At 40.9% G+C, this 27,063-nt stretch overlaps 1 protein-coding gene across 3 annotated transcripts in view; it reads left to right on the top strand.

Moving 5' to 3' along the window:
• Nucleotides 1-7,672: 7,672 nt before the first annotated feature.
• Nucleotides 7,673-27,063, top strand: part of GRIA4 (glutamate ionotropic receptor AMPA type subunit 4) — a 220,250-nt gene continuing 200,859 nt past the window's right edge. For 2 of the 3 annotated variants that reach the window (XM_042838825.1, XM_042838827.1), the window contains exons 1-2: nucleotides 7,676-7,763; nucleotides 8,853-9,011. In XM_042838825.1, the coding sequence (XP_042694759.1) occupies nucleotides 7,676-7,763; nucleotides 8,853-9,011 (247 nt within the window). Of the gene's footprint in view, nucleotides 7,764-8,852; nucleotides 9,012-27,063 lie in introns of all 3 variants that reach the window. The other variant, XM_042838826.1, reaches the window with a different exon arrangement.

Here is a 27,063-nt window from a genome sequence, read left to right as displayed (position 1 = left end):
ACCCTTTCACGTGAGTGGAAGCATTGGAGAGAACAAGAACTAAAAAATCTACCATCCTCAGACAAAGGTGAATTTTCCGTTTGTGTTTTATGGATAATGTTAATTAGGTCAATGCAATGATGGAGCTGCTCTGGGTCGTGAGCAGAAGCCATTCTTTATACTGTTGTGACTTTTTCCTGACTCAACTGCTTACATTATGTCACAGAAGTTACAGCAAGATATTTTAACAAGAACTGGTCAGATCATTAAATGTATTTTCTGTCAACTGTTGGAAAAAAAAAATTGGAGAAAAATCCATTTTTTTCAAGGAAATAGCATGATGTTTTGATATTGGCTTTGCTGTTCTTGTTTTCTTTACAGAATCCAATGAAATTGTCCTTTTTCATTTGAAAAATAAACATTTATGGAAAAACAATGTTATTCACAGTAATTCACATTCCAAATATCTGTAGTTATCTAACTTGAGTTTCTGTCTCCTGGTGATTTTCTCCCAGGTTCCTTCTATATTATTCCATGCTGAACTCAATTTTATTGGAAAGTTTTCAACTGCAGGGGTTTCTAAATGCCTCAGATTTTGTACAGTTAGGCAATATAGAATCAACCTGATGTTTCCAGTTAAAAAATACAGTATTTAAAAATTCCATGGTTCAGGAGGGCCATATGCATGCCTCTTATCTGTTGCAGAGGAGCATTTGGTGAACAGTTTTATGACCTACACCCTCCCATTCAGGGAATGGCCACATTGACCATGCTCTGCAGTGTGGATGACAACAAATCAGATACAGCAGCAGAGCTGGAAGCACTCTCACTTTTCTATCTCAGATGAATACTCAGCAAAGACATGCATAAAACCTGAAACAAAGTGGTTAGGTCACTCCGAAAGTAATGCCTCCTATTTATTTCCATGGAAACTGCAGCAGATACAAAGACAATTTGTTGGACTGCTCCTCTGCTGCCATCTCTCTCACAGCAACAAAATGTAACAGAATATTGGTGGAAAGATTCAACTTCTATGGCCATATCACCAGCATTCACCTCTAACATCATGAGCAAACATAATAAAATAGGAGGCATTACTTTTGAAGCAGCCCTTGTCCATTTATTTTAAATGGTATTTCATGTAAACTTATTATAAGTATAGCCCATACAGCAACTAGAAGACTAGCAATCATTCATGCATCATTTGTGCTTGGGATCCAAGTACTATTAGAAGTGATGTGAAGAAACCAGCATTAGCAAAAACTTGATATTTTTCACTATAAAAATAGGCCAGATGAGCTCAGGTGGAATGCATTTAAGTTGGTGCAATTTCCACATACACACATCTCTAATTGATGAGGAAAGGGCCCCATCCTTCAGACCTGCCTGGCATTCACTACTGCGATAAGCTGTGCTTAGGAAAGAAACATTGCTTCAAACATTCTTACTCCCTCAGGTACATCCCATGATGCAGATCAGGTTATAAATCTGACCAGAAGAAACGTATTACACCATTAAAAATGTAACAAAGATGAGATTAAATTTAAAGGGCATAGATTCCAATTTTGCTCTTCTATGAAATTTACAGGGACCTTCCCGTCTGGGAAGTATTGCAAAAGAATCTCAAAATACTAATTGACTGAAGCAATGAAGTGGCAGATGAAATTCAGTATCAAAAAAATGCAAAGCAATGCACATGGGAAAAATAATTTTAAGAAAACTATATATTCTAAATTAGTTATTACCATTCAGGAAAGGGATCTTGGAGTCCTTGTTGGCAGTTTTCTACAAACACTACCTGCATGCTCAGAAGGAAATGACATTTTAGGAACAGCTAGGCAAGTAAATGAATAAAACAGAAAACACTTTTACACCTGAAAAAAGAAGTGTCCTATTCTGGATGTCCTACTTTTTCAAAAGTTGCAAGAAGGCATAGAGAGAGCAGTGGCATGGAGTTCTAGTATATAGCACAGAATATAGAATATAGGAGGACAGAATTTTTGGAGGATGGATTCTTCATCTTGAAAGAGACATAGCTGAAGTGTAATATTATAAAGGTATACATAACTATGGGTGATATGGTATGGTAAATGGCTTTTACCTCTTTTTTCTTAGCAAAGTGCCAAGAATGGCAAATATGAAAGATGTAAAACCGACTAAATAAAAGAACTTCTTAGAATGAGTTTTAGAGCTCATTTGCATAGGATAATGTGGACACAATGTATAAAATATGCTTAAGATAAATTGGATAAATACACGGAAGTTATGACTGTAGGAAACTCTTCACATTGACCCCTTTGAAATCTTCAGTTTAAAAACCTGAATTCCCTGACTGTCAGAAGCTGAGAGCTCTTAGTGAGGAAGGACTTCTCTGAAGTTCCCTCAAGTTTAAATGAACCACTGCTCAGATTCTCATATCTTTCCCCAATAACTTTGCATCAGTTAATTCTGGATATGGGATGTTCTTCTAACTGGGCGTGAGGTCTAACTTAATTAATTCTATCAACATTTCTCTCAAACTGGAATAATCGTGACTGATATTACTGTGATTTAAAGTATAATCAACCTTTTTAGCTTTCTGCAGGACAATCACAACAGCCTTTCCTTTCAAGGTCAAGATCTCTTAGCATATATATTTAATTTCTTAAACTTGGTACATTTGAAAAGAACATTTGCAGACACTGTGGCAGAAAGGAATGGGAGCAGTGGATGAATGCATTCAAAGCCAAATGTTTTTACTACCCCTGCCTCAATATCAACATAACACTGTTAATGAAAAGCACTATTAAAAATAATTACCTGTTCTGGCTACCCAAGCATTTAGATGAATAAAAAATAAGTCAATAAGAACAAAAATGCAAGAAAGCACTAAGGCAATTTCCTGAAAATGAGTTCTGTGACTGAAAGGAACCTATCTGGCTAACTGCCTTGTTCTGGTGCACTGCTTATCTATTCATGACTGCTGGTATCGCTTCAAGAGGTGATGTGAGATGATGCCAAAGGGTGGAGTGTAAACAGTTCTAGATGAATGATTTGTATTTTATTTACTTTTTATTGCCCAGAAGTGCTAAGCACTTCACAGAAGAAATATCTTTGTCCCAGAGTTTACAGTCTAATGGATCTATCTGACAGGTATGTGTGAGCTACAACATATCATAAGGCACGAAAGGACTAAGAAAGGACAGGTTGCTGAGCGAATTGTTTTCTTTATTGCTGAAGCATTCACGCTGACCACATCATGAAAGTCATATCTGAAGCAAGACTAATCTAAATGACTGAATTTAGTTTCCAGATTGATCTCTGCCCAGATGGCTGTGCCATGGGGAGCCTTTATGGCACAGACATTTGCCTACTCAGAAGAAGCTCATTCAGCAGCACTGGCACACAGGGCAGAGGGAGGATGTTCTCTGTTTTCATGCTGTCACTGCCTCAGTGCACCTAGAATCTGCTTGGGAGGAGTGGTGATGGATTTTTGTTTCTGTGTCTCTTACTCTTATCTTCCTCTTTCATCATCTCCATACTCCTAATTCTCAACCTATCCTTGGTAATTGTACAGCTTCTTTATGCCTTTCTCAGCCAAGTCCTCCTCTCCCTCACAAAGTTACATGTCTTCAAAACCATAACAACATGCATTCTTAACAGATTGCGTAGCTGGGATTTGTATGTTGAATGCAAGAATGTATAAATATGAATCAAAGTTGCTACTTCAGCATATGGGTATTTATCAGTACATATGCATTAAAGTTCTGTCCATATGACAAAGTATCTGCATCTACTTCGTATCTTGCTTTTCTCTGGGATTTCCATAAGGTGGATGCCTCTGTAGTTTTACTCCTCCTGGCTAACATACAGCCTTCATTTCTTCTATAGCAAAAATCTTCTCATATTCCTCCTCTTCCTTCCAGGTCTCTTCATAAACATATTTACTCCAAGCACACGTCTGTCTGATGAAGAAAACAGCTAAATGTTTTCAATCCTTGCCAGAGGGAAACTGCATTGTATTTATACGCCTTCTGCAGCAGGATTCACTCAGGTGCTGCAGCAGATAGTCAGCATCTCAGCTGATGTTCTGAAAAAGGAGTCCTCTCCAGCAGTGGCCTCCAGGCAAGGCCAGTAAGAGCTGCTACGTGCCCTAAGGCAAAGAAAGCATTCACTGCCAATAGATCCCTTCTAGTCCATCCCATCCTTACTGCTTGAATATTCAGTAAAACACTTTTCAATCATTTCTCACCATCAGAATTCTTTTTTTAATTGTTAGTAAATTACTTTTACCCAAATCAAGTCCGCATTGCCTATGACAGTGACTGGTTAGTGGTCTCCCTGTCCTATCTTGACCCATGAGCTCTTCCCCTGTGACCTGTTGAGGATGGGCAGCAGCAGTTTAAAAATCTTCCTCCCCTTCTTCACTCTTTACCTCAATCTTGATTATATCCCTCTTGCCTTTCCTGTCCCAGCTCTTCTGAAAGGTAAACACTGTGATCAAATACTCGGTCATCTACCATGCCTTTGCCAAACTCTGCTGAACTGAACTTTTGCCCTTTGACACTGCAACCTGTCTCTTCTTCCCTTGTGTCACTTAAACAAAACAGCTATATGGTGGTATCCTCCTGTTTCTTTTTCCTCTGCTTTCCAGAACTCAGGAATGATCCTGAGATGTCTACTCAAGGCACTATCAAGAAGAGGATGGGATCATCTCCAGGAACAGCTCTGAGTGATACTGCTACTGGAACACTGGGTTTATCTCTAATCACAAATATTAGAAACCAAAGCTAAGGAAATGAGGGTTTTAACGAATGAGAGTAGGTAACAACTGGAACAACTTACCCAGGAAAATGATGGATTTCCTGTCTTTTGAAGTCTTTAAATCAAGATTGGATGTTTTGCTAAAATAGATGGTTTTACTCCAACAAAAATTACAGATTTTATGTAGGAACTGCTGAGTGAGACTCTTGGTCACTTCAAATTAGACCATTGTATGAAATAGTCTCCTGCAGATTCTCGAATTAAATTTAAGTTAACATGTTACCATTATACTTGAAAATGATATAAAACATACTCCTTAGTTCAGCTGATAGGCAGAAACTCACTGTGCCAATACAACGGCTGTGAGTCTAAAATCCTTATCTTGTTTACCTGGAGTACTGCATCCAGATGTGGAGTCCTCAGTACAGGGGAGACATAGACCTGCAGGAGCACGTCCAGAAGAGGGCCACAGAAATGATCCGTGGAACGGAACACCTCTTCTACAATGGAGGCTGAGAGCTGGTGCTGTTCAGCCTGGAGAAGGCTTTGGGGAGAGCTGAGAGTGGCTTTACAGTATCTAAAAGGGAGCTACAAGAAAAAAGGAGACAGACTCTTTAGCAGGGTCTGTTGTGACAGGGCAAGGGGAAACGGTTTCAAACTAAAAGAGGGAGGATTTAGGCTGAATATGGGCAGAACGCTTTTTTACAATAATGGCAGTGAGGCACTGGCATTATTGCCCAGAGAGGTGGTGGATGCTCCATCCTTGAACACACTCAGGGTTAGGCTGGATGGGGCTCTGAGCAACTTGATCGAGCTGTGGATGTCCCTGTTCACCTGTTCACTGCAGGGGAATTGGACTAGGTGACTTTTAAGGTTCCCTTTCAACTCAAATGATTCTATGATATGTGCCATGAAATCCACATGTCAACTCAGTGTTTCCAGGTTTACTTGCTACTAATAGTGAATAATCATCCAGCTGCTATGGAATGGAAATTTTACTCCATCTCTATTACTATATTTTCCCTTGATTTCCAAAGTCAAAAATTTGAATGCTGAAGGATGGGAAAAAAAAGGGAGAACTGTACTTAGGGGAGAATTCAGAGAGACAAAGATTTCTTGGCAGGCAGGAAGAAGAAAAAGACAAGCAAGAGCAAAACCAGAGGTCACAAAAAGCCATTGGTAAATAACAGGCAGCACGAGTCGACAGACTCAGAGACAGATGGGAATATGTGGTGGGAAAATAAAGGAAAGTTGAAGACCTACTGAAAAATAAAGGAATGGGTATCACAATGTGCAGATGAAGTCTGTTTATCATTGACCTGTGAAGAAATCTTTCAAAGAGTAATTTATTTGCAGGAACACCACACTCTACCAAAAATACACGCAGACACTCAGTCACACACAGGTGCACATGCCATGCAAATAGCTTTATGCGTCTGTTTTCAGTGCTCTTTGCTCAGTCTTTGCATCATTCTTCAGAAATCACTGTCACCCTCCACAGCAATTCAAGGGGATTTCTTTCTCCCCGGTAGGGTAGAGAAATATGGCAAGAAAAGAAGCCTGGGTGAAATCAGACAGAGTTCTGGTCTTGGAACAAATGCGTTTGAACACAAACCAACAAAGTTCACCTTAAAAATCGATATTCTTCCATATTGCCAATTAACATTTCAATATTAATTTAGTGAGGATCTGATTGTTCTGTGCAGAAATCTCTGCAAAGCCACAGGTAAAACCAGAAATTCCCATCTCTGGCACACAGCTATTTTGGGATGACTTCATTACCTATCATTTATTACACGCGTCTTTTAATTATTAACTGCCATTTCCCCAGACCTCTGGCAGCCGCTTTGGCGGAACTTCCAAGGCTTCAAACACAACGGCAAGTGTTTGGTTGCAAAAAAGCTCTGTGATTTTTTCCCACCGAAGGTTAAAATAAATGAATAAGAGGGAGGTGGAGGAGCAGGGAAGTTTTCCTTTCATTCGCTCCCTCCTTTTGGCAGCGGTTCCCGCTAGGTCTGAGCGCATCCTCAGCCCTCGCCCCCATCTCTGCCGCAAACCCCGACAGAGGGGGGTCCTGTCGGGACGCTCCCCCTCCCCCCGACCTCCGCAGCTCAGTGCAGGTGGATGCGCTCTGCCACCTTCATTAACAACAACCGCTGCTTGATGACAGCGGCCCCGGGCTGCAGCAGCCCAGCGCGATGAGGCATTCCTAGTTCTTGGCCCCTCTGCTCTGTCCCCGCGGTGCAAAGTTCCGGATATGCGGAAAAGAAAATAAAGAATGATAAAATAATTAAGAAAATAGAAAAAAAAAAAATTAAACCAGAAAGGTCTCATCTGCGTTGCCGCGGCGCTGCGGGGCGCGTCTACAAAGCGCAGGGACTCCGCGAGGCGGCTCCGCGGAGGGCGCGGAAGGGCGCGGAACGTGCGCGGCCGCTGTCCGCCCGAGGCGGTGCGGGAGGCGGCGGCGGCGGCGGCGGGGATTGGGGGGGGTGAGGGGGGGGGCGGGCATGGGGAGCAAGGCGCATGTCCGCCCGCGCCGCGCCGCCGCCAGCCGCTCCCCCCCGCCGCCAAACTCACCACCATCTTCTGCATGTGCATCGCTCGCAGCCGGACACAAACCGCTCCCCGGCGATGGAGACTGCGGGAAAAGCACGGCGCGGCGGGATGGCTTGCTGAAACTGCGGCGGCTGCGGGGAGAGAAGCAGAGCGGCAGAGAATAGGCAGCAAATCCTAAAGCAACGGCAAAATAAAAATTGAAAAAAAAAAAAAAAAAAAGAAAAGAAAAAAAGAAAAAGAAAGGAGAAAACCTCTCTTTTTCTCCCCCTCTTCCCTCTTTTTTATTTTTTTTATTTTTAAATTCTTGATTTTGTTTGTAGTCGCCTCGTCCTCAATGCCTCTCTGAGCAGCATCTAGCGAGCGAGCGGGAGAAGGCGAGAGAGAGGCAAAAGAGAAGATGAGGATAATTTGCAGACAGCTTGTCTTGTTGTTTTCTGGCTTTTGGGGACTAGCAATGGGAGCTTTTCCTAGCAGCGTGCAAATAGGTAAGCGCTGCGTTGGGCTGTGTGCGGGTGCTCAGGGGTTCGAGCCTTTGCGAAGTGAGTTGGGAAGGCGGCTCTGAAGGCAGCTTGCAGCTTTCTCCTCCACCACCATCCCATTTCCCTGCCTTCGTTGACAGCCCGCGTGCATTTGTGTATGTGTGCGTACGCGTGTGTGTGTGTGTGTTTGCGTGCTGTAGGAAGGATGCTCATCTTCTTCCCAACTCATTCCAGCCCCGGGGTGCACAGAGTCGGCAGGAGGGGAGAGCGCCCGGGGAGATGCTACTGGGCTGCTTCGGCCCCCTCCGGCTTCCCATTTCCTTGCGCTGAGGTTGCGGTAGCGTTGGCATGGGGCTGAAAGGCAGCCCTGCCTTCCCTTCCCGTAGTTGGAAAGTTTGGGGTTTTGAAATCCTCTCCGCTTAGGCTCTGTGCCCCCTCCTCACCCTTTTCCCATCGCCTCCCGCTTCCATCCGTCCGGGCGCGTTTCGGATGGGACGCAGCTATCTGAATTCCTTCCAGCTCATCTCCATCGCTGCATCATTGCCCGTGGACTTGTGGAGATGCTGCTAGCAGAGCTGAGCGGCTCCCTGCCTGCACATGGCTGTGGAAGAGCAAAGTTAATTATATTCCTGTTTAGTGCAGATTATCCGACACAGAGTGGATATATATTTTTTTTTAATCCGGAAAGCATCGTTCCCCTTAATCAGCCCGCCACTTCATGTGAGAGGCTGCTGAGTAGCTGATTTAGCAGTGTGTTCAGTCGCAGAGAGATGGAGGCTAAACGCTTCCAAAGGTCACTGTAATCATGGCAAATCGGGGTATTTACATGTGAAAGGCTGGAAACCGAGAAGTCGGAAAGAAGCATAAAGCGTCGGGGTGGTGAATATCGATTGAGAACAGTGATTTAAAGGCAGCGGTTGTGATTATGAATGTGATTAGTTCCTTGCCCATTAAAGTCTTAGGACTTTCCTTACTGTGCAGCTTTGGGAGAGTCAGTTTGGTGTTACAAGACAGTAGCTTGCCAGCAATTCACCCTGCCTCCTCTGCGTCTTGCTATTTTTTTTTTTTTCTTTTTTCTTTCTTTTTTTCTTGTAGGTGGTCTCTTCATCAGGAACACAGATCAGGAATATACTGCTTTTCGATTAGCAATTTTTCTTCATAACACCAGCCCCAATGCCTCCGAAGCACCTTTTAATTTGGTTCCTCATGTAGACAACATTGAAACAGCTAACAGCTTCGCTGTAACAAATGCCTGTAAGTAAACGTGCCATTGATCTGACCAGCTTACGGGTGAATTGCAATGAAAATAACAGGAGATCACATTGCTATTGTGCATTGGAAATACAGCAGAAAGTCTGTTTTTGATGTAGATACTGTAGCAGAAGAGCAGGGGGGGCAGCAGTCCTTATTAGTCCTAACTGGAGCACAGTCCCCTCGCCTGCCTTGTGCTCACTAACCTGATGTGACATTTACTTTAGTGTTATTCCTGTAGTTTCTCGCTTTCTGGTTTCTATGGAGATGAATTTTGTTGTCGTAAAGAAAAATTATGAATGTCTCGATCCATCCACAAACCCCACTGTTGCTCTTGTTCGTGTTCGGATATGACGTGCCTTGCATGTATTTGGAAATATACAAGAATGTGTATGCTCATGAATGCTTTGTTAATGCTTGGAAAGGAGATAGGGAAGCAGCAGTGTGCAGGATTATATATCTGAGTCGGTTGACGCTGCAGTTGATCTGGTGATGTCACTTGAGGCAGCCCTGCTCTTATATTCTAGGTTGTAAATGTCTCTTATCATCTCGTAATGCATACATCCTGTGGATATGTCTCTATGCATCCATACATTGGTGCCAAGTCAAGTTAGTATCTGATCTACTTGATTTCACAGACCACCTCAACTGGAACAAATATTCTCTTCCTACTATATATTTTCTACACACACACACACACACACACACACACACACACACAGGCTCACATACGCCATGAAAGGGAAACAGAAAATGAAATGCCCTTACCAAATAGCAGTAACAGTTAATCTTTTTTATTATTACTTTTAACAGATTATAATTAAGTGAATTTCCTACATTTAGATCACCTCAGGGTCTTTAGCTGAAACACATGCTGAATAGTGCTTGGTCTCGGAGAGCAGCAGAGCATCATTTCTATTTAACTTCACGTATGTCAGGCTGATAAGGAGGAATGTATTTTATTACATAAGACAGTGGGATACAGTGTGGCAAAGCTGAGGGCTGTTAGGAACATTACGTTCGTGTTTCAGAATTCATTTTTATGGGTTTTCCTCTGTGGCCTTTAAGTTTTTGAACCCCTTCTCTTCATTCAGGAACAAATTGCCTCTGGATATAGATGCCCTGAGTGGCATTGCTTATTGAGTTTAAAATAGAAATGAGCTGGAGAAGGTCTTCCTATCCACTGTGCCTCTAAAATATGTTCTGGGTTTCTCCCCAGCTTCTCACAGCCATCTTTTAATATGTAAACATGCCAAGCACTGTGCAGTTCTCCTATATAATTTATTGAATGTGCACTAAATTTATTTATATGAGTCTTCAGTACTATAAGTTTCAGATGACCTTGCCACCTTATTTAACAGGAAAAGCTTCAGAGCTGCCAAAATGGCTCCATTCATTTCAGGCAGGAAAGACTGATGTCCCATTAAGTGTGAATTCTATATTAAGCAGTGTATTAGTTGTCTTTAGCATGAAAATCAATATCAAATTCCATGAGAAGAAAGCATTTCAGAAAGGCTTTTGAAACTGGGAGGCATCAGATGTGTGCAGGTGTAGTTCATTGAGAAAACATTACAATGTGTGTCAAGTTTGCAGGCGCCGATTTCATATTCTGTGAAGATAAATGACATGGGAGCTTTTTTTAAACTTTCGTTTTTAGTGAAGGAGGAAGGGACTAAAAATATTGAAATCAGTAGCTTTAGATAAAGTCAATTATCTCAGATTCTGCCTACCCATCTACTTCTGCCAAATAATTTCAGAGGCAATTGTTACTTTTTGGATTAAGGGTATTGTGAAGAATTTCCATTGGAGTTCTAGTGAATTAATTCTGATTTGCATACATTTAAGATCATCTAAAGTTGAACCACTTCTGTGTGTCAGACTTCAATGCCTTAGATTCAAACAAGGGTTTGTCCGAAACTTTCCCTAATTTCAATGATCCACAGCAGATTCTTCTCTTGTTCCAACCACCTCAGGTTATTTCAGCTTGAGTATCTTAACAGAGGAAAACATGTCCCCTTCTATTTGCTACAATCTATAGAAATAGTGATTCATAACCTTGTTCTTTTTTTTCATTAAAGTGAACCCATTTTTATTTCTAAAGAATTTAATAACTCAGAGATGATAAATCTGTTCAGTATAGGGGGAGGCAGAGAAAGAAAGAAAATAAATGTATATGTTTATATATGTGTATACTACTATAATTCTGTAACTATATTAAATAGACATAACCCTACAGGCCTCTTCAGCTTTGTGCTTCCCACTTAAACCAACATGTATTTTTAGTCCACGTTGGTGTTCACATTTTGCAGTCTCATTCTAAAATCTGTTTCTCATTTTTCATATAATACTGAGGAATATATTTTAAATAATAAATGTTCTACTAATGAAACAAAGGCAAAGTGACTGACAAGTGAATAAACATATCACATGTCCTTTAAGCTAAATATGAGCAGAATCCTGCAAAAATCAATTGTCTGATAGCTGGAGGACACTGGCTTCCATGTGATTGAATTTCCTGGCTTGACAGAGGCTTCTAAAGCACAGATGTGTGAGGTTTTCTAATCTAATTAAAGAACCCCCACCATCAACTCAGAATTAAATGATTTCATGGTAATATAAAATGATAACTCTTTCTTGAACCACTATTAAACAGTGGCTTTGGACCTTGTTATTTGTATAGAAAAATTCCTCTGTGCACACCTCTCCAGATACAAAGTACAAAAGCATTAGAGCTGCTGGGCTGAACTGAATATTCATGTGAGTTCATGCATGAAGGTCTGAGACATGACCACTTACCTCTGGATCTGTTTCCACGTGCACAGAGGTTACTTGTGAAGATTCGACGCCTGGCTCGTTGGATGTGTTAGGGATGTGTTACCCTAAACAGACTATTTCAAAGGATTATGGGGGGTATGTTGGTGGGTAACCCACTGCAATGTTGGAAAACTGTGGGGTATTTTTTCTTTTCATTCAATATAAACATACAGTCAAGTATGCGTTCAGAAGTGCCTTTGGAACTGGAATAATTTTGTATATTCCATTTAATATCTGTCTTCTGATGATTGTCATGCACATTTATGTTTTCTTTAAAAAGGCCTATGCACAATTAAGTGTGAATGCACGTGAAACAGGTTGTTTAAGCACAAGGACTTTGTTGTAAGTCAGCAAAATGAATCTGATATGTATCAGTTTGGGGATAGTCTTTCCTCTCCTTTCCCCTTCCAACTTCAGTGTTTTATTTAAACCCTGTTCGTTTTTGCACTGCATACATTATTCAAAGAATCTCTCTTACTGACAGAGAGAGCTGAAATTATTACAAAACATGAAAAGTACAAGGTTCTTACTCATCAGAGCACAATACAGCAAAGCTGAAACATATGAAACATTGAAATACATTGGTTTGCACATTACAAGTGGGAGATTTTGCTCATGATTGGAAATCCACATTCAGGTAGATGTCAGAGGTACAAAATTTGCATTGGTCATTGGAGAGCATTTTAGGCATTTATTATTCATCTGAATGCTGAAAAATTTTCACCATTGCATGCAGAACCTATATTGCATTAGTAATTCTCAGCAAAGCCATCAACATTATACCTGCTTGAATCATTTTGAGAGGAAGTTGTACGATTTCGTAAAGAACCGTCTACCTTCCAAGTCTTGTCTTGCAGTTGGGAATTTTTGTGTTGAAATTTCTGATGCAGGCCAGGATGGTAACTTAGGATAGTTCGACTGGAAGGGACCTTCCAAGATCATGGCATTCAACTACTTGACTGCTTCAGGGCTAACCAGCACTGAAAGAACGTTACTGAAGGCATTACCCAAATGCTTCTGAAAGGCATGAAGCCAACTACCACTCTAGCAAGCCTGTTTCAGTGTTTAATCCCTCTTATGATAAAGAAATTTGTCTTAATATTCAGTCTGAACCTCCTCTAGTGAAGATTTGTATCTCACATTCTTCCTGTTTTAACAAATTAGTAATCGCTGCATTTATCTCAGCATCCATCATGGTATACAGTGCATAGTCGTTGACTTTGAAGGGCCTTGAAGGAGAAAAGAAAGAAGAAATGTTTTCTCCACCCTTCGTGGGTGAGGCATTCTGGTTACCCGTAGTCTTTGCACTCCAAGCTGCAGTGCAGATTCTGAGCCAAACTTAGTTCATTTTTTTCGTGAAGAGATCACTCCTGTTCCACACCTGGTCACACTGTTTTTCAGAGTGATCATCTTTCTTAAGCCTTTAACTCCAAGACCTCTGATTTTTATGGCTAAGACTCATCATTAAAAACACACTACACTGTGACACCTAGTTGTGAAATGTGTATAGCTACCTTGATTTCAGTTCAGATCACAGTACATGAGAAGACAGCACTGGAAGTAGAATGTAAAGCTTAGCAGAGCACCTTGCTGCCCAGGTTACCATATCTTCTCTTTTCTGCAAATAAGCTCTTTAAAACATAGCTGAAGTTGTTCCTCCATGCATGAGCAGAAATATGGCAGTCAAAACTATGTGCACTCTACACAGCATTGTGCACTGTGATATTTGCTGCAATATTATATTCCACAAACTATGAAATCATTATTAATAAAGTCCACCAATCCATTTGGTTTGTGAAAGCGTGTGCACAGAGCCATGCTCTGATTTTTTTCCTGGAGAAGTCATTCTGGAATACACATACATGTACTCAGTTGAAATATTTGTTTCAAAAATCTTTATTGATTTTTATAAATCTTTATAGATTGAAAAATCTATCATGTGTAACCAATCTTGCAGTTCTTGTACATGATTAGGCTAAATGGGAGAGAAGAGGTCTTGGTGCAAGAGTTTCATCAGTACCTCATGTTAAAACTACAGCTTTTCACTTTGAGTCAGTTTAACTTCATGTGTGTACTGAAATGAACATATTCCTAATGCATGTAACTTGGGGCAAGTTGGGGACCTGAACTGACCTGACTCTACCTCGCCAGAATGCAGTTTCTGGTTGAGTTCCACCAAGTCTGTAGTCATCCCCAAAGGCAGACAAGAGCCTCTCTCCATGAGTCCATCTCTGGCCTTGTGATGTTGGTTGTGAGAGCAAAAGTGGTGCCATCTGCTGAGGCATCCAAGGAAGCTGAGGAAATAGGCTCAGATGTAGCATTGCTTTTATATCATGACTGTGTCATTTCACTTAAAGCAGTTTCAGCTTTGATTTGAGAAGATTTTCACTAAATTTGAAAATTAATTCTACTTTAATAATTCCAGTTCACTTTAGCAATAAGTGTGTACATTTAGCTTAATAATTAGTACCATTTATGCTGTGATGGTCTTTATTTAGAAAGTGAGTTTTGATAGAGTTTAAGGGTATTTTTACAGAATCAGAGAATTACATGATAGCTGAGCTGGAAAGGGACCTCTGTGTCCCCCTGGCCCAATCCCTGCTCCAGCAGGGACACCCAGAGCAGGGTGCCCAGGGCCATGTCCAGAAGCCTTTGAAACGTCCCCAAGGAGACTCCACAGCAGTGCTCCTGGTGTTGAGAGAGAACCTCCTGTGTGCTACTATGTGCCCACTGCCTCCTGTCCTGGCACTGCGCGCCACTGAGCAGAGCCTGGCTCCTTCTCCTTTGCACCCTCCCTTCTAGTATGTATGGGCATTGATGAAATCTTTGTGTGCCTGTTCTCTGGGCTGAACAGTCCCCAAACTGTTCATTTGCTGTCAAGAGTAGTACAGCATTTCCAAGGATGCAGTTCAGAGTTTTGAAAGTTGCCATAAAGGAATACCATGCGCTCAGGTTGGAACTGTAAAATCAAACATTGTACTAGTTGCCTACAAAAACAGAACTGGATTAAATCTTATTGTTCTGAAATAGGAGTGATTACAAACAAACAGCAATAACAGCAAAAAGCAACCCACAACATTTGAAGTGTTTTTCTTTAATGCATGGAGTTAGTCTCAAAGTAAACGACAGTTCTTGAAAATGATTTCTCTTAAAATTCTGTTATTTGAACTTGCTGATAGAATCAGAGAATATGTGTGTACTTGTAGGTCATTTAATGTATGAAGGATTTTGTACACGTGTACCTGGGAGTAGATCTGCATTCAAGGAGTTTCATAGCTCTAAATGTGGTTCTTGACAGTAGCTCTATGGCAGAGAGAAAACCAACCATCAATAGCTCCAATCCATCAGAGTCTGGATTTAATTTTCAAGGTCACTGTTGGGAAAAAAAATGGGCTTTTGGTGAAATATAGTCAGATTTCTTCAGTGAAAATTCAGAACATGCATTTCTCTGGCATGAAATAAGGCTTTTGTCTTAGCATTCTACTGGACTGGCTAAAACTGTAAACTCAAAAGCTTTATTAGAGGCTACAGAACTAATTTCATCTTTCTTTCATGGTATTAATGACAAAGACTGTGCTACTTCATTCCTGCTGCAGAAGCCAGCACAGTACAGTGCAGTGTTTTTTGTCTAAGACAAAGCACCTGTACAAAAGCAAATTAAATGGATTAACTTCAGCTTTATCATTGCAATCTAACTTTGTATGCTAGTCAAAATAGCTCATGCATTTCATTTTTAGATCTTGACTGTTTTAAGACTTGCTTGATCACAAGAGAGGAAGCTGTCTGCTTTGATTTCTTAACTGCTTTACATCCTGCTATGAATTGTGCAAATTCAGGTTGTGAGCAGGTGCAGTTATTTCAATTTAAATATGTTGGGCCATATATAATCTTTTCTTATAGGTCTTACTTCTTAATACGTGACTGATTTAAAACGGGTGACATTTGTGCCAGTGCAAATATGAAGAAATTCATAAATTGGATAAGTGTAATTAAAAGGAAAATTTGGTCTCCTGTCTGGATCTCCATTTCTCTGTACAGTTGGTTTCAGGCAATGATTTTGGACTAGCACAGAACAAAATCCTCTAGATTGGCCTGGGCAGGAACTCCTGCAACTTTGGTGGATGTACTAATATCTGAGTTATGTCATGGGACACAAAGCCCAAGTGGACAATGTATTCCATGGTTATAATGGGTCTTACCTATTTTATTATTTTTTTTTAAAGATCTTGCTAGGTTTTAACAATGTTAATATGAATGCTTAATAGTTCTATATATCTGAGATGTATGTTTCAGACAAGAAGTTAAAAAAGAGAAGTTTCCTCTCATTTTGGCATGCAGAGCTTGTTCTACTATTTCCCAGCAACACCTGTCTTCCTAATGGGAACTGCTTATTACTAAGCACTTAAGAAAATCTGTCCTTTTCTGTGTGATAAAGTATGGGTCAGGTGCCTTGTTTCACTAGTGTCACCTCTTTGTGAGGATTTTGTTTCTTCCCTCTTTTCTTTCCCATGACCCTGCCTGACTTGTTTGGGTGAGCACAGCCATTTGTTGGATCTCTGGTTCCTTATGGTCAGGTGGATCCAGAGTGTGACATATGCACCATTTATGTTGGCTGTGTGATGTGAAGAGACAGCCCATTTTCTTCACAACATTCCTCAGATTATAGATAGGCTTTCTGTGGGAGTCAAGGGGGAAGACCTGTGTTCACAAGCTGCTGTTCTGGCTGGGTGTTGGCCAGCCGCACTGACGTGAGCAAAATCCTGCTCAAATATTGGCCCTTGTCCCGCAGTTCTTTCCCCAAGCAGAGCTGTTGCTGAGTTAAATAGGGGCTTTACCTGGACTGAGATTGCAGGCTAGAAGGGATAGTAGGGTCAGCTTGTTTGCAAGATGAACGGGTTCTCATACTTATCTCTCATTTCTCAGTCTTTTTGAGTATTAAATTTCTTAACTCGTGTTATTTTTTAAAAAATATGTATGTTTAGGAATTGGACCTCTGCTGTGCAGTTGCCTATTTAAAAAGAATGTCAATTGGGCTGTTTTCTTGTGTTCTACAGGCAATTTCAGTGTTGTACTTACATGCAGCCATTGTCCTGAAAAAATACAGTCTTGTGCAGTACCTTTTGATATGCTAAAGTCATGGACATCGTGAGCTGTTGTCCACTGCAGTTTATTTCTGTAAATACAAGAGCACAAGGGAGGCAAAAAGCAGTTGCAGTGTTCATTCATTACATTCTTGATAGAGAAAAGCTTTAACACATTATGAAGATTCATACAAAATTCATCATATTTTACTATTCATAAGAATCCTTCAGTTTCTCACTCACGGACCTTCTCTGAGGTAGATTCCATGCCATTTCTGCATGCACATCTTCCATTTGATTTTATGGTGTGTTTGCATAGTAGTCTCTAAAGCTCATAAAATTTGAACTTCATTTTTATGTGAATGTCACCTGTTCTTACAATTGACTTTCCCAATGAATATCCATCAAACAGGTGTTTTTGAAAAGCTCACAGGTAGTGCATGTTAACTGATGAAAAGAATTGAGACCTCTACTCTATCTTGAAATCTTTTGAATTTAAATTGTGGCAATTTGCAGTAAGGCAGTGTATGTGTTAATATTAAAAATGCTACACAAAATAATTAGAAATTGCAATACAAAATATTCTGTTCTTGTTAATTTATTTCACAGCCTTGTGTTACACTTCATTTCCTATGGTTAAACATTTCACGTGGCCTTTTTTTCGGTGTCAGGGTCAGACCTGTTTCCTTAGTGGATAAAATGATTCATGTAATACATATTCAAGGTAGAGGCAGGGGAGAGTGAGAAAAGTCTTCTAGAGCAAAGAGAGTACAAAATGCAGATTATTACCAGTCCTCAAAAGATTCCTGTTCTGCTTCAGTGTTCCTGATGTACCAGTATTTCACGCTATGAGTTAATGTGAGATACAGATCTGGACAGTGCTGTGGTCAGCTCTGGAAAACTACATAGAGTGCAAGTGAAAAACTGTTTATCAAGCACAGATACATTCATGTAAAATTCAGGAGTAAAAAGCTCTAATATTAAAAATAAAAAGAGGACATCTGTACATCAGTACACTTAGCACTTTTTTTTTTAAAGCCTTTTACATTGATAGGGAGAAAGGAACAAAACTTTAGAGAGCCATAGTCTCAGCAGAGTTCTGTAAGGCTTTTTATTAGTGATTTCCTCCAAGTTTTCTTCTATTGGGATTGGTCCTTTCCACCCATTTAAACTGAGACGAGTGTTTAGGAAAGGACTTTTCAAAAACACTGCAGCTGGGAGGATAATTTGCTTTGGAAATCAATAGTCATGTGCTCTTGTCTGACTCAGGAGTTTTTCCCAATCTCTCCCTTCTACTCCAGGCAGGAAGCCTGGACAGGGAGGGAGCTGGCTCCTAGGGTTGTGTGAACAGCCAGGTAACACTGCTCTGCATCCTGCTGGTTGCAGTGCCTCCAGCACAGAGCTCTGCAGGCTGTTTTCTTTCCAAAGCCATTTTTGTTCTGCTCAGTATCCCTGTTCTCTGCTTCTCTTGAGTGGTAAAAGCAACAAGGTAAAACTTGTGATGTATTATTATGTATTATTATTATTACCTTGGAGCCTGCTTTGGCAGGGGGGTTGGACTCGATGTTCTTTGGAGGTCCCTTTGAACCCCTGCAGTTCTGTGATTCTGTGGTTATGTAGATAAGAAGAATGGGAAGTAGTATGTGGAGACATAAGCAAATGTCCAAGAAAAAGAGCATAAGAGGACTTGGGTGTATTGGGAGGACACATATATGCATCTGTTGTGAGGTTACATATGCTTCATGAAAGTGGCTGGCAAATCAGAAGTGGTGCCATATGGGAAGTGATCCACATTACAAGTCCTTACAGATGATACAGAAAAGATGTGAAAGCAGTCTGGAGGATGAACTGTTGTCTGATGGCTGCGAGTATCAGTGCCTCAAAGAAGAAAAAGCAAAGGAGCTCACCAAAATAAATGGAGAGTGGGTAGCATGTAATAGCATTCAGTTGATTGTGTTTTAAGGCTAAATGGGACCATTTTGATCACCCACTCTCAGTTATGAGATATTAATCAGCCATTCTCAATTAATTTCTTTGTCAAATCCATAATTCTTTTCTGGCTGAGTACCCAATTTCTAAAAAACAAAAAAAAAACAAAACAAAACAAAAAAGCCACACCAAAACTCTTGTACTGAATTAAAGCCTGGATGAAGCAAAGGTAAACTGTCATGCCATCAGCACAGCATACATCACATATCACTGTCTTTATCTGTGTGTGGTGTGCAGGAATCATACAGAGTAGGCAGCCAGAAAAAAAGTTTCTCATTTGTGATTGATCTCTGGTTTAGATAAGGACTGCAGTCAGTAATGCTGGAGCACAGGGGCAGTTGGCAGCAAGACCTATGGCCCTGCAAGACACTTAGGGGATTACTGGGGCCATTCTCGTGCTCCCTTGAAAATGGACACATGTCCAGTGGACACAAATGTGGGTAACAAAGAATATCTCCTAACCCCACAGCTGGACTGTGGCTTGAAGCACAAAGAATATAAAGATGGTATGTAGATTCAATGATCATTAAGTATGTTTTTGCTAATGAATGCACACCAGTTCCTATGATTTGTATGCAAAGGCTTGTCTAGCAACGAATACAACTTAATAGTCATGTGTGTTTCACATACTTCACTTTCTTCGAGCCATAAGGTATACAAATCTATTACTGCTTTCACCTGGAGGATTCAGGCTGTTAGCTTCAGATAGCGAACATATGAATTTGGCTTTGGAAGTCCCTGGTTTCATCTCCTTTAAGTGTTGGAGGAGATGGCAGCCTGAACACAAATATGATGATGAATGAGATTTAATGAAGAAGGGTATTTGCAGGAAGCCAAGCCTGAGTAAAGGAATACAAGAAGTGCTCCCATAGCTGTCTTTGATGATTCTGAGTAACAGGCACAGCTGGTGGAATGCACATGGGCAGCATGCAGGTGGTGCAGTTTGTCCAAGCAGTCCATGATAAGAAGGGATGGCTTTGCCTCTCTGCATCAGGGACCCTCATGGACCCCAGGGTGGCACATTGTCTGGGACTGGGAATCAGCCTATTTAAGGCCATGTAGCTGAAGTTTCTGTTTGTCCTCAGTTTCTGAAGTGGGTAAAGGAGTTCAAGTGGGGACCATGAGTTTGTTCTGTGTTGGGGAATAAGGAATAAGGTGAGTGCTGAGAGCAGAGGAAGGGCTGATGTGCAGCATAGCTCGTGACTTTAAGAAATGGAGCAGGAATGTACTGGTGGTGCTTGTGAGCTAGGGATTGCAGCTGGTGCAAGCTGAAATGGCTTTGAGGAACTTGAAATTGGACGTATGTTATCCTAAGCTGAAAACGTAGTATGGGGAGAGATGTAACGATTCGCCCAGCAAGCCCAGTAGAGTACAATAGGAGTCAATAGATGTGGAAGAGCATAAGACTAAAAATACTGCTCATAGAGAGAAAACTGTGCTCCTGCATCTGCCATCCTCCCCCTGTGCAGTGCCCCAGTCCTCACGGTGCAGCGGGAGCTGCCTGCCAGGAGCAGCCCGCAGTGGCAGTGGTGGGCACGGCACTTCCAGCTGCACACAGCTGGAGGGAACCGCAGGCATTCAGCATCCAGCTGCCCTGCTCTCCTTCTGCCCCGCAGCGCTGTGGCTTCGGCATGGTCTGTATTGATTGCAGATAGCTGTCAGCTTAACTGCTGCAGGGAAAGGGAGGGAAGGGACAGAGCAGAGAGCATCAGCTTCTTGGTTGAGAACAAGAAAGGAAATACATACTTAGAAAACCTCAGAAAAATTGTGCCAGCTTCCATCTCTGTTTTGCTGTCCTCAGCCTGTCGTAGACTCCGTCATGGCCAATGCTTTAATATTTTAAGGGAGTGAATGGAAGAAGGGAGTGGCAGAGTTGTAGCACAAAAGGCAGTTTATACAGATGAATTGGATTGCTTTCCACCATTCTTCTCTGAGTTTCTGACAGGTGTGGAAGGACTCCTGTACTTTTATTTCCTGATGAAAGCCCCAGGAAGCCCATCATTCTTTCAGTTACTGGTTATGATCAGAATCTTTTGCACTTCAGTAGAGCTGCCAGGCACCAGAGCTTCACACCTTAATCACATTTCCTTTGTCAGCTTTTCACATGCTATGTTAAATGAGATACTGGTAGAAAATCCTTTGAGCAATTACAGTAATAGGATAATAATAACAATTGTGGATCCTTGCACTTATAGAATCTGTGAGAGGAAAATGAGATCCAACATAATGTTGCCCCTTTGAAAAGGTGTGGCTGTTCCCTCCCAGCAGCCCTTTGAGAAACTGCTCTCCATGGCCTCAGCTCCTTGCTTCCTTGGCTGTGTTGTGGTCAGGCAGGCACTCCATCTTCCCATTCCCACCCATGAACTATTAACTGCACAAATAATTGGGGAGAATTTGAATGAGAGGACTCAGCAGCATGGGGAAGGGTTTTTCCTATATGAGGCAGGAGAACATTAAAAAGCATCTTCAGTTCAGAGGGAGCACATGTGCATGAGATATAAGTGCCCATTTGATAGAACAAGGGGAGAATGACAGGACGAGGGGAAATGGTTTCAAACGAAAAGAGAGGAGGTGTATATTGGATATAAGGAATATAAGGACAATGTAGTACGCTGTCTTCTACCTCAATTACATGAGTGACTGAATCAACTGTGTTTATCATCTCAGTTATCTGATTAAGCTTGATGCTTGACTTCCAGAAAGTGCAGAATGGCTCAGAGTTTCTAAAATACCAAATATGTGTTATATATATGCGTAAGCTCATGGCTCCCAGCATAGCCAGTTTCAACTGAATATAGAACCCAAGGCTCTTCAGCTCCTTTAAACTCTCCATTTGGGCTTTATGATATTTAATTGCAAACATTCAGGTGACACTTTGCAGGATGATGCTTAAGGAGGTCAGTGCATCTCACATCCTGGTGTGGAAGATCTGATAGCGCAGAGGAAGCATGAATGGGAATTAATTTACTTGGACAGAGTTATTGTTCACTTCTGGTTGAAACTGTTGCCCAAAAGCCTGTGTAAATGCGTGTGGCTAACAAACAGCTGCCCCTTCTGTGCATGCATTTTCATACTTCTTTCAGCTAATTCACTGATCCAAATACTAAATCTATCAGTCAGACAATTTTTGAATTTATGGCAGTCCCTCAAGGACTTTGACTTACAGTTATCCATATAGGTAGTTTTTTAAATTTATGACCGAAATAATAACTCTGTGATGGTGTTCTTCTTTTTGCTTATTCAGAGCACCTTGTGTGGGAACAAGAAAAAGAGCAGCTGGAAATTCCTGGGGCAAAGCTCTGGCTGAGGGCTCTGCTTTCTCTCACACTGCCAAAGAAATGGCTGCCAAAGAAATTTCAGAGACTTTAGAAAATTTTCAGAATTTTCAGAGACATAAAACCAAAGTGAAATTTAGCCCAGAGCAGCTGCTATCACATGCAACTGAATTTTAGATATTGTGCTTAACTTTTTCCACTTAATTATTGTTTTCTGCACTTCAAGGATATGCAGAAGCATTTTGTGAGTTGCCTCTGCCCTGTTCTTTAGGATGAGGGGGATTTTGAGCAATCTGCTCTGTCCCCCCTGCTCTGCACCCCAGGAAGTCAGAGGAGGTCTCTTGGTTCTGAGGCAGTAATGAGGGTCCAATGGAGAAAAGAGGATGGGGAGCTGGAGGTGAATGGAGCCATGTCTCAACAAAACACTGCTGTGGTGTTGCAAGAAATAATTTGCTAATGGCACTGCTCAATCATGATTGGTACCGGGGATTAATACTTTTTCTGGTCATACCTGCCATTGGTGCTTTCCATGCTCCCATGGATACCTGGCGGAAGTGTGATGTTGTTCTGGTACCCAAGGATGGGGAGGAGGACATGGAACAAAAGTGGGCAAGGTAATATGGTATTTCCTGGGCAGGAGTTGGAAATGAAAACTGGGTTTCTTTTGTATTCCTCCATATGAAGAAAGTAGAGCCTTCCTGAGGCTGGGCTCATGTTTTCATTGAAATAATATGAAAGTTAAACATTATTATCTTAAGGACCAAGAAACAACTTCAGTTGTAAACCTGTAACATCAGAAGACTTTCTCATAAGGGGAAAGGGTGAAGTAGTCATCTGCTATTGTTTCAATTTGTGACTAAGGTAAAAAGAAAGAAGGAATCCTATAATGAGTGCATGTGGACAAAACTGCCATGGGCTTGGGGTCAGGTAAAAGTGATGTGTGGTGACTGTCTGTGGCTATCCTGTCTGGGAAAGAGCTGGGCAACAGGGCCTGCAGGGGCATCAGGCATTCTCAGACAGGGGTAATAGCTTGCAGACACCAGTTACCAATTTCAGGCATGCTGCAACGAGCACTATCGTTAATAGCACAGTAGTAAACATCAAGATGATAATAAGTGACTGCAAAACTCAGGCCTTCTAACAAGTCAAATAGCTAGTGCTTGCTTGAATGCCTTAAAATTATGTGGTGGTTTTATTTCAGTCTTTGGGGTTAATATGCTACGGTCACATCTTTAGAGATGTCTGCTTCGTGTTTCTAGCAAGATTTCTTGAAATGCTGCCAGAAGACTTAGAGAGCTGCTTACCTTGCTTTTAACACTGAGTGACAGCTTTGCATCACACGTTGTGTGCTGCACGGTGAAGACTGTAAATACCAGGGTGTAATTATCATCTGTATTTATAATTCACTAATAGGAGTTAGACAAGGCAGGCTAAGAAAATTGAAGTTGGTGCTTAGATAATAGATACTGGAACAGAATGTGTGGAATTTTTCTTTCCTCCATTTTGCTTTGCTGCAGCTATTTGTGTGAATTCTCAAAGTTGTTCCAGGAAAAGGAGCCAGAAATAGGACAAATGTATATCCATCAGCAGTGTGATGTGAATTCTGAAAGTGAGCTTTAAATGCAGTGTGGACTGCTGAACACAAAATGAAAAGGAGCAGCCCTGCATTCTGTAGTAAATATTTCTCCAGCAATCCTCATTCAAACTTTGCATATATTGAGTAAAATATTTCTTAAGTATGTCCTTTCCACTTGTTCTTGAATACATGTAATAAGTTTTACTGACTTCATGGTAAATATTTCAGGCAGTTGTTTATCAGCTTGTTTGAGATAGTTGATCTGTCATTGATTTAATGACATAAAGCCTTATTTAGATAGTGACCTTTTCAGTCAGTCTTTCCCTTATAAACGTATAATCATAATTATTTTTCAGTCTAAATTAAATGTAGCAACTGAGAAAAGGTAATGTATATGTAACCTATCACATACTTAGCTATAACTTGTCTAGGTAGCAGAATGCACTGTTGCCTAACCATCAGCCTGGCTTTAGAGGAGTAATGAGCTAAAAGAAAATGATGAGTACCTAATTTTAAGTAATTAGAAATAATTATTGCAACTGGAAATGCTTTTAACCTAAAGGTGAATAAATGGCACCTGTGCACTACATATGTTCGTTCTTTGAATGATAAATTTAAGTGAAAGATGGAGTGAAAGACAGAAAATTGGAATTCTCAGTTTGTGCATAGCATCATTTTGATCTCATGCAGGTGTCTTAGGGCACTTGAGATGAAAATGCCATTTAATACAACATGTGAGTTGTGCACAGGCCTCGTGGTGGATGCGGGCTGCAGTGCTCCTCAGTGTGGTGGTCTTGGACCATCTGGACCAGAGCTTGGCCAGGAGGCTACCTGGTGGAGCTTACTGCTGCCAGGCAAAGTTCACCAGCGAGTGATCACTGGGAGAACTCCCCGTGTCCGCTGCCAGAGAGAGCAGTAGTGATCTAGGCTATTTTCTACCAACAAGACGTTTGGGACCTGTCTTTTGGCAATGGTGTGTTGAGGACACAGTAGCAGCAGGAAGGCTAATGGGAGATGTGGTTGTGCACTTCTCAGAAAAGAAGGACTTAGTTTGACTTGATTCTGCCAGTGTCTGTAAAGCCTATTTATTTTGTCTGGAGAAAAAAAGCCAGAAAGGTTTCTGTGAGAGCCATATGGAGGCTTGGCCAATTATGAAATCAATAATTTTGTGAAAGAACTTTAGCCATTGACTTCTAGTTCGATTTCAATTTGTAAAATGAAAAGAATCAACTGAAGCCCCTGTCTTTTATAGCTTCTAAGACAGCTGGAAGCTTCAGAAAGATTTGCTGTCCAACTTTATGCGCTTTATGTTCAGTAGCATTTCCTAGGTGCAGAAATGGCAAAATGACAGTATTAACTCTGTTCAGTTTTCAACAGGTTATTCAAAGACAGAAATTTCCTTTTCTCTAGACATTCTCATCAGCAATCTTGTTTTAGTAAATGTCAATGAAAAGTTAATGCAGTGGACAGTTAAGATGTAAGTAAAAAGGGATATTGCTTTGTGATCCACCCAGTATGCATTTTACTCAGAGTGGTGAGACTCTGGCACAGCTGTCCAGAGAGCTGTGGTGCCCCATCCCTTGAGGTGCTCAAGGCCAGGTTGGATGGGGCCCTGGCCAGACTGAGCTAGTGGGGAGCAACCAGCCCATGGCAGGGGGTTGGAATCTGGTGTTCTTTAAGGTCTCTTTCAACCGAAGCCATTCTGTGATTCTATGATTCATTTAGTGATTCCACTTTTAAAATAGGATATGGACAGTATTGTTTGTTTAAATGTTTTTTTCATAAAAAGGAATTCAACTCAAAGACATTGCAATTACATGTACGTCTAAAGTTAAGCATATTTCTAAATGCTTAGCTGAACAAAGGATTCAATGCATTTCATGTTCTTCAGGCTAAAGCAGAAATATTTTAGAAATGGGGACAGAAAAGTGACATCTTTTCTTGGGGCAAGGAACCAGTTGCCAGAAAGACTGGAAGCAACTAAATTCTCTGATCAGCTTCTCATCAGAGGGAGCACAACTTGAGAGCCGTTTGCATACCTAGACATTGGTATAAGGAGCTCACAGTGGTTACATTTTATGGATATCTTTATTCTTTGAAAGTGCTATGTCAGAAAAATAGGAGTTTTTTTAAAGAGCCAATAAACTACTACTAGACAGTCTATTACTAGTGTACAAATAAACAGAAATTTATGCATATTTTCGTCTTTTTGTGTTATAGTGTTGTCATGAATAAGTTTATAGCCTTAGCAATATGTTTCATTTTCCCCAGTATCATTAAAGCTGTCATTTAGTTTTAGTGTATGGTGTACAATTGCTTGTCAGTTCATTGTCAAGTTTAAGATGATATTTCCTGCAACATGGAGTACACTTATCCCCAGCAAAAATAATTCCCCGATTGTAAAGGGTAAGAACAGATGCTGAGATATTGTTTTATCATTCTGTTTTTAATTTTAGTTTTATACATAGTGTAAACATTAATCCTTGCCTGAAAAGACTTTCTGGAAAAAAAAAAAAAAAAATTGCCTCTGTTAACCTTCTCATTCATATCCACGGGTGCTCCGCTGTGTGGTTAATTACGTCTCTGCCAATCTCTGTGTTTCTTTGCAGGGATAAACGGGATTAGATGACCTTTTAAGAAATCCTTGAAAGGTCTCTTGTGGTACTAGTTTGTATAATAATAATAAGGAAGCGTGTTAAGGAAAACTTATGAACATGTTGGATTTTTACAAACAGTGGTGTAAGTAAGTTACTCATTTTCTCTACCAGAGGGTGGGATAAACTTTCAAAATTTTGGAAATACTGGTGTAATTGTTCCAAGATTTTATTTTTTGTATATCTTTGCTATGCTATTGCTATATTCCCCAACAATGCTTGTGTGTATCAAGTTCAAAACAAACCAGCAGCTAGAATTTTACCTGATGGATGGGGGACCTATGGGACCCTTTTTGGAAGAAAAGAGTATTTGGCAAAAAGATCCATGACACCAAGCCACATCAGACTTGGAAAGTCCCATGAGCTCTAAGTAGTTGTGTGCTAGGAGGGTATTCAGGAGAAATATACACTTCAGGCCACTGCTGGAGATAGGTGGGCCCCTTACCAGAGCCAGTATTACAATTCTTATTTCAGGGGTACTACCAATCCATGTGCATTTACAATCTCCTTATGCAATATTATGCAAACGTAAGAATAGACTAGTCATGATGGCAAATCAATGCCTTTGGAGGCAGCTGTGTGATGGGAGGGACTGATCTCTGAGCATGGCCACCTGGGAAGACTTGGAGGATGCTGCTTATGGTGGTCAGTGTTGGCTTTATGAAG

Source organism: Centrocercus urophasianus, unplaced genomic scaffold (genome assembly GCF_019232065.1).
Source record: "Centrocercus urophasianus isolate 14NV4802_14NV808 unplaced genomic scaffold, USGS_Curo_1.0 seq_9, whole genome shotgun sequence".
Lineage (NCBI taxonomy): Eukaryota > Metazoa > Chordata > Aves > Galliformes > Phasianidae > Centrocercus > Centrocercus urophasianus.
Note: the sequence above shows the minus strand (reverse complement) of the source record. Positions and strands in the feature narration are given on the sequence as shown.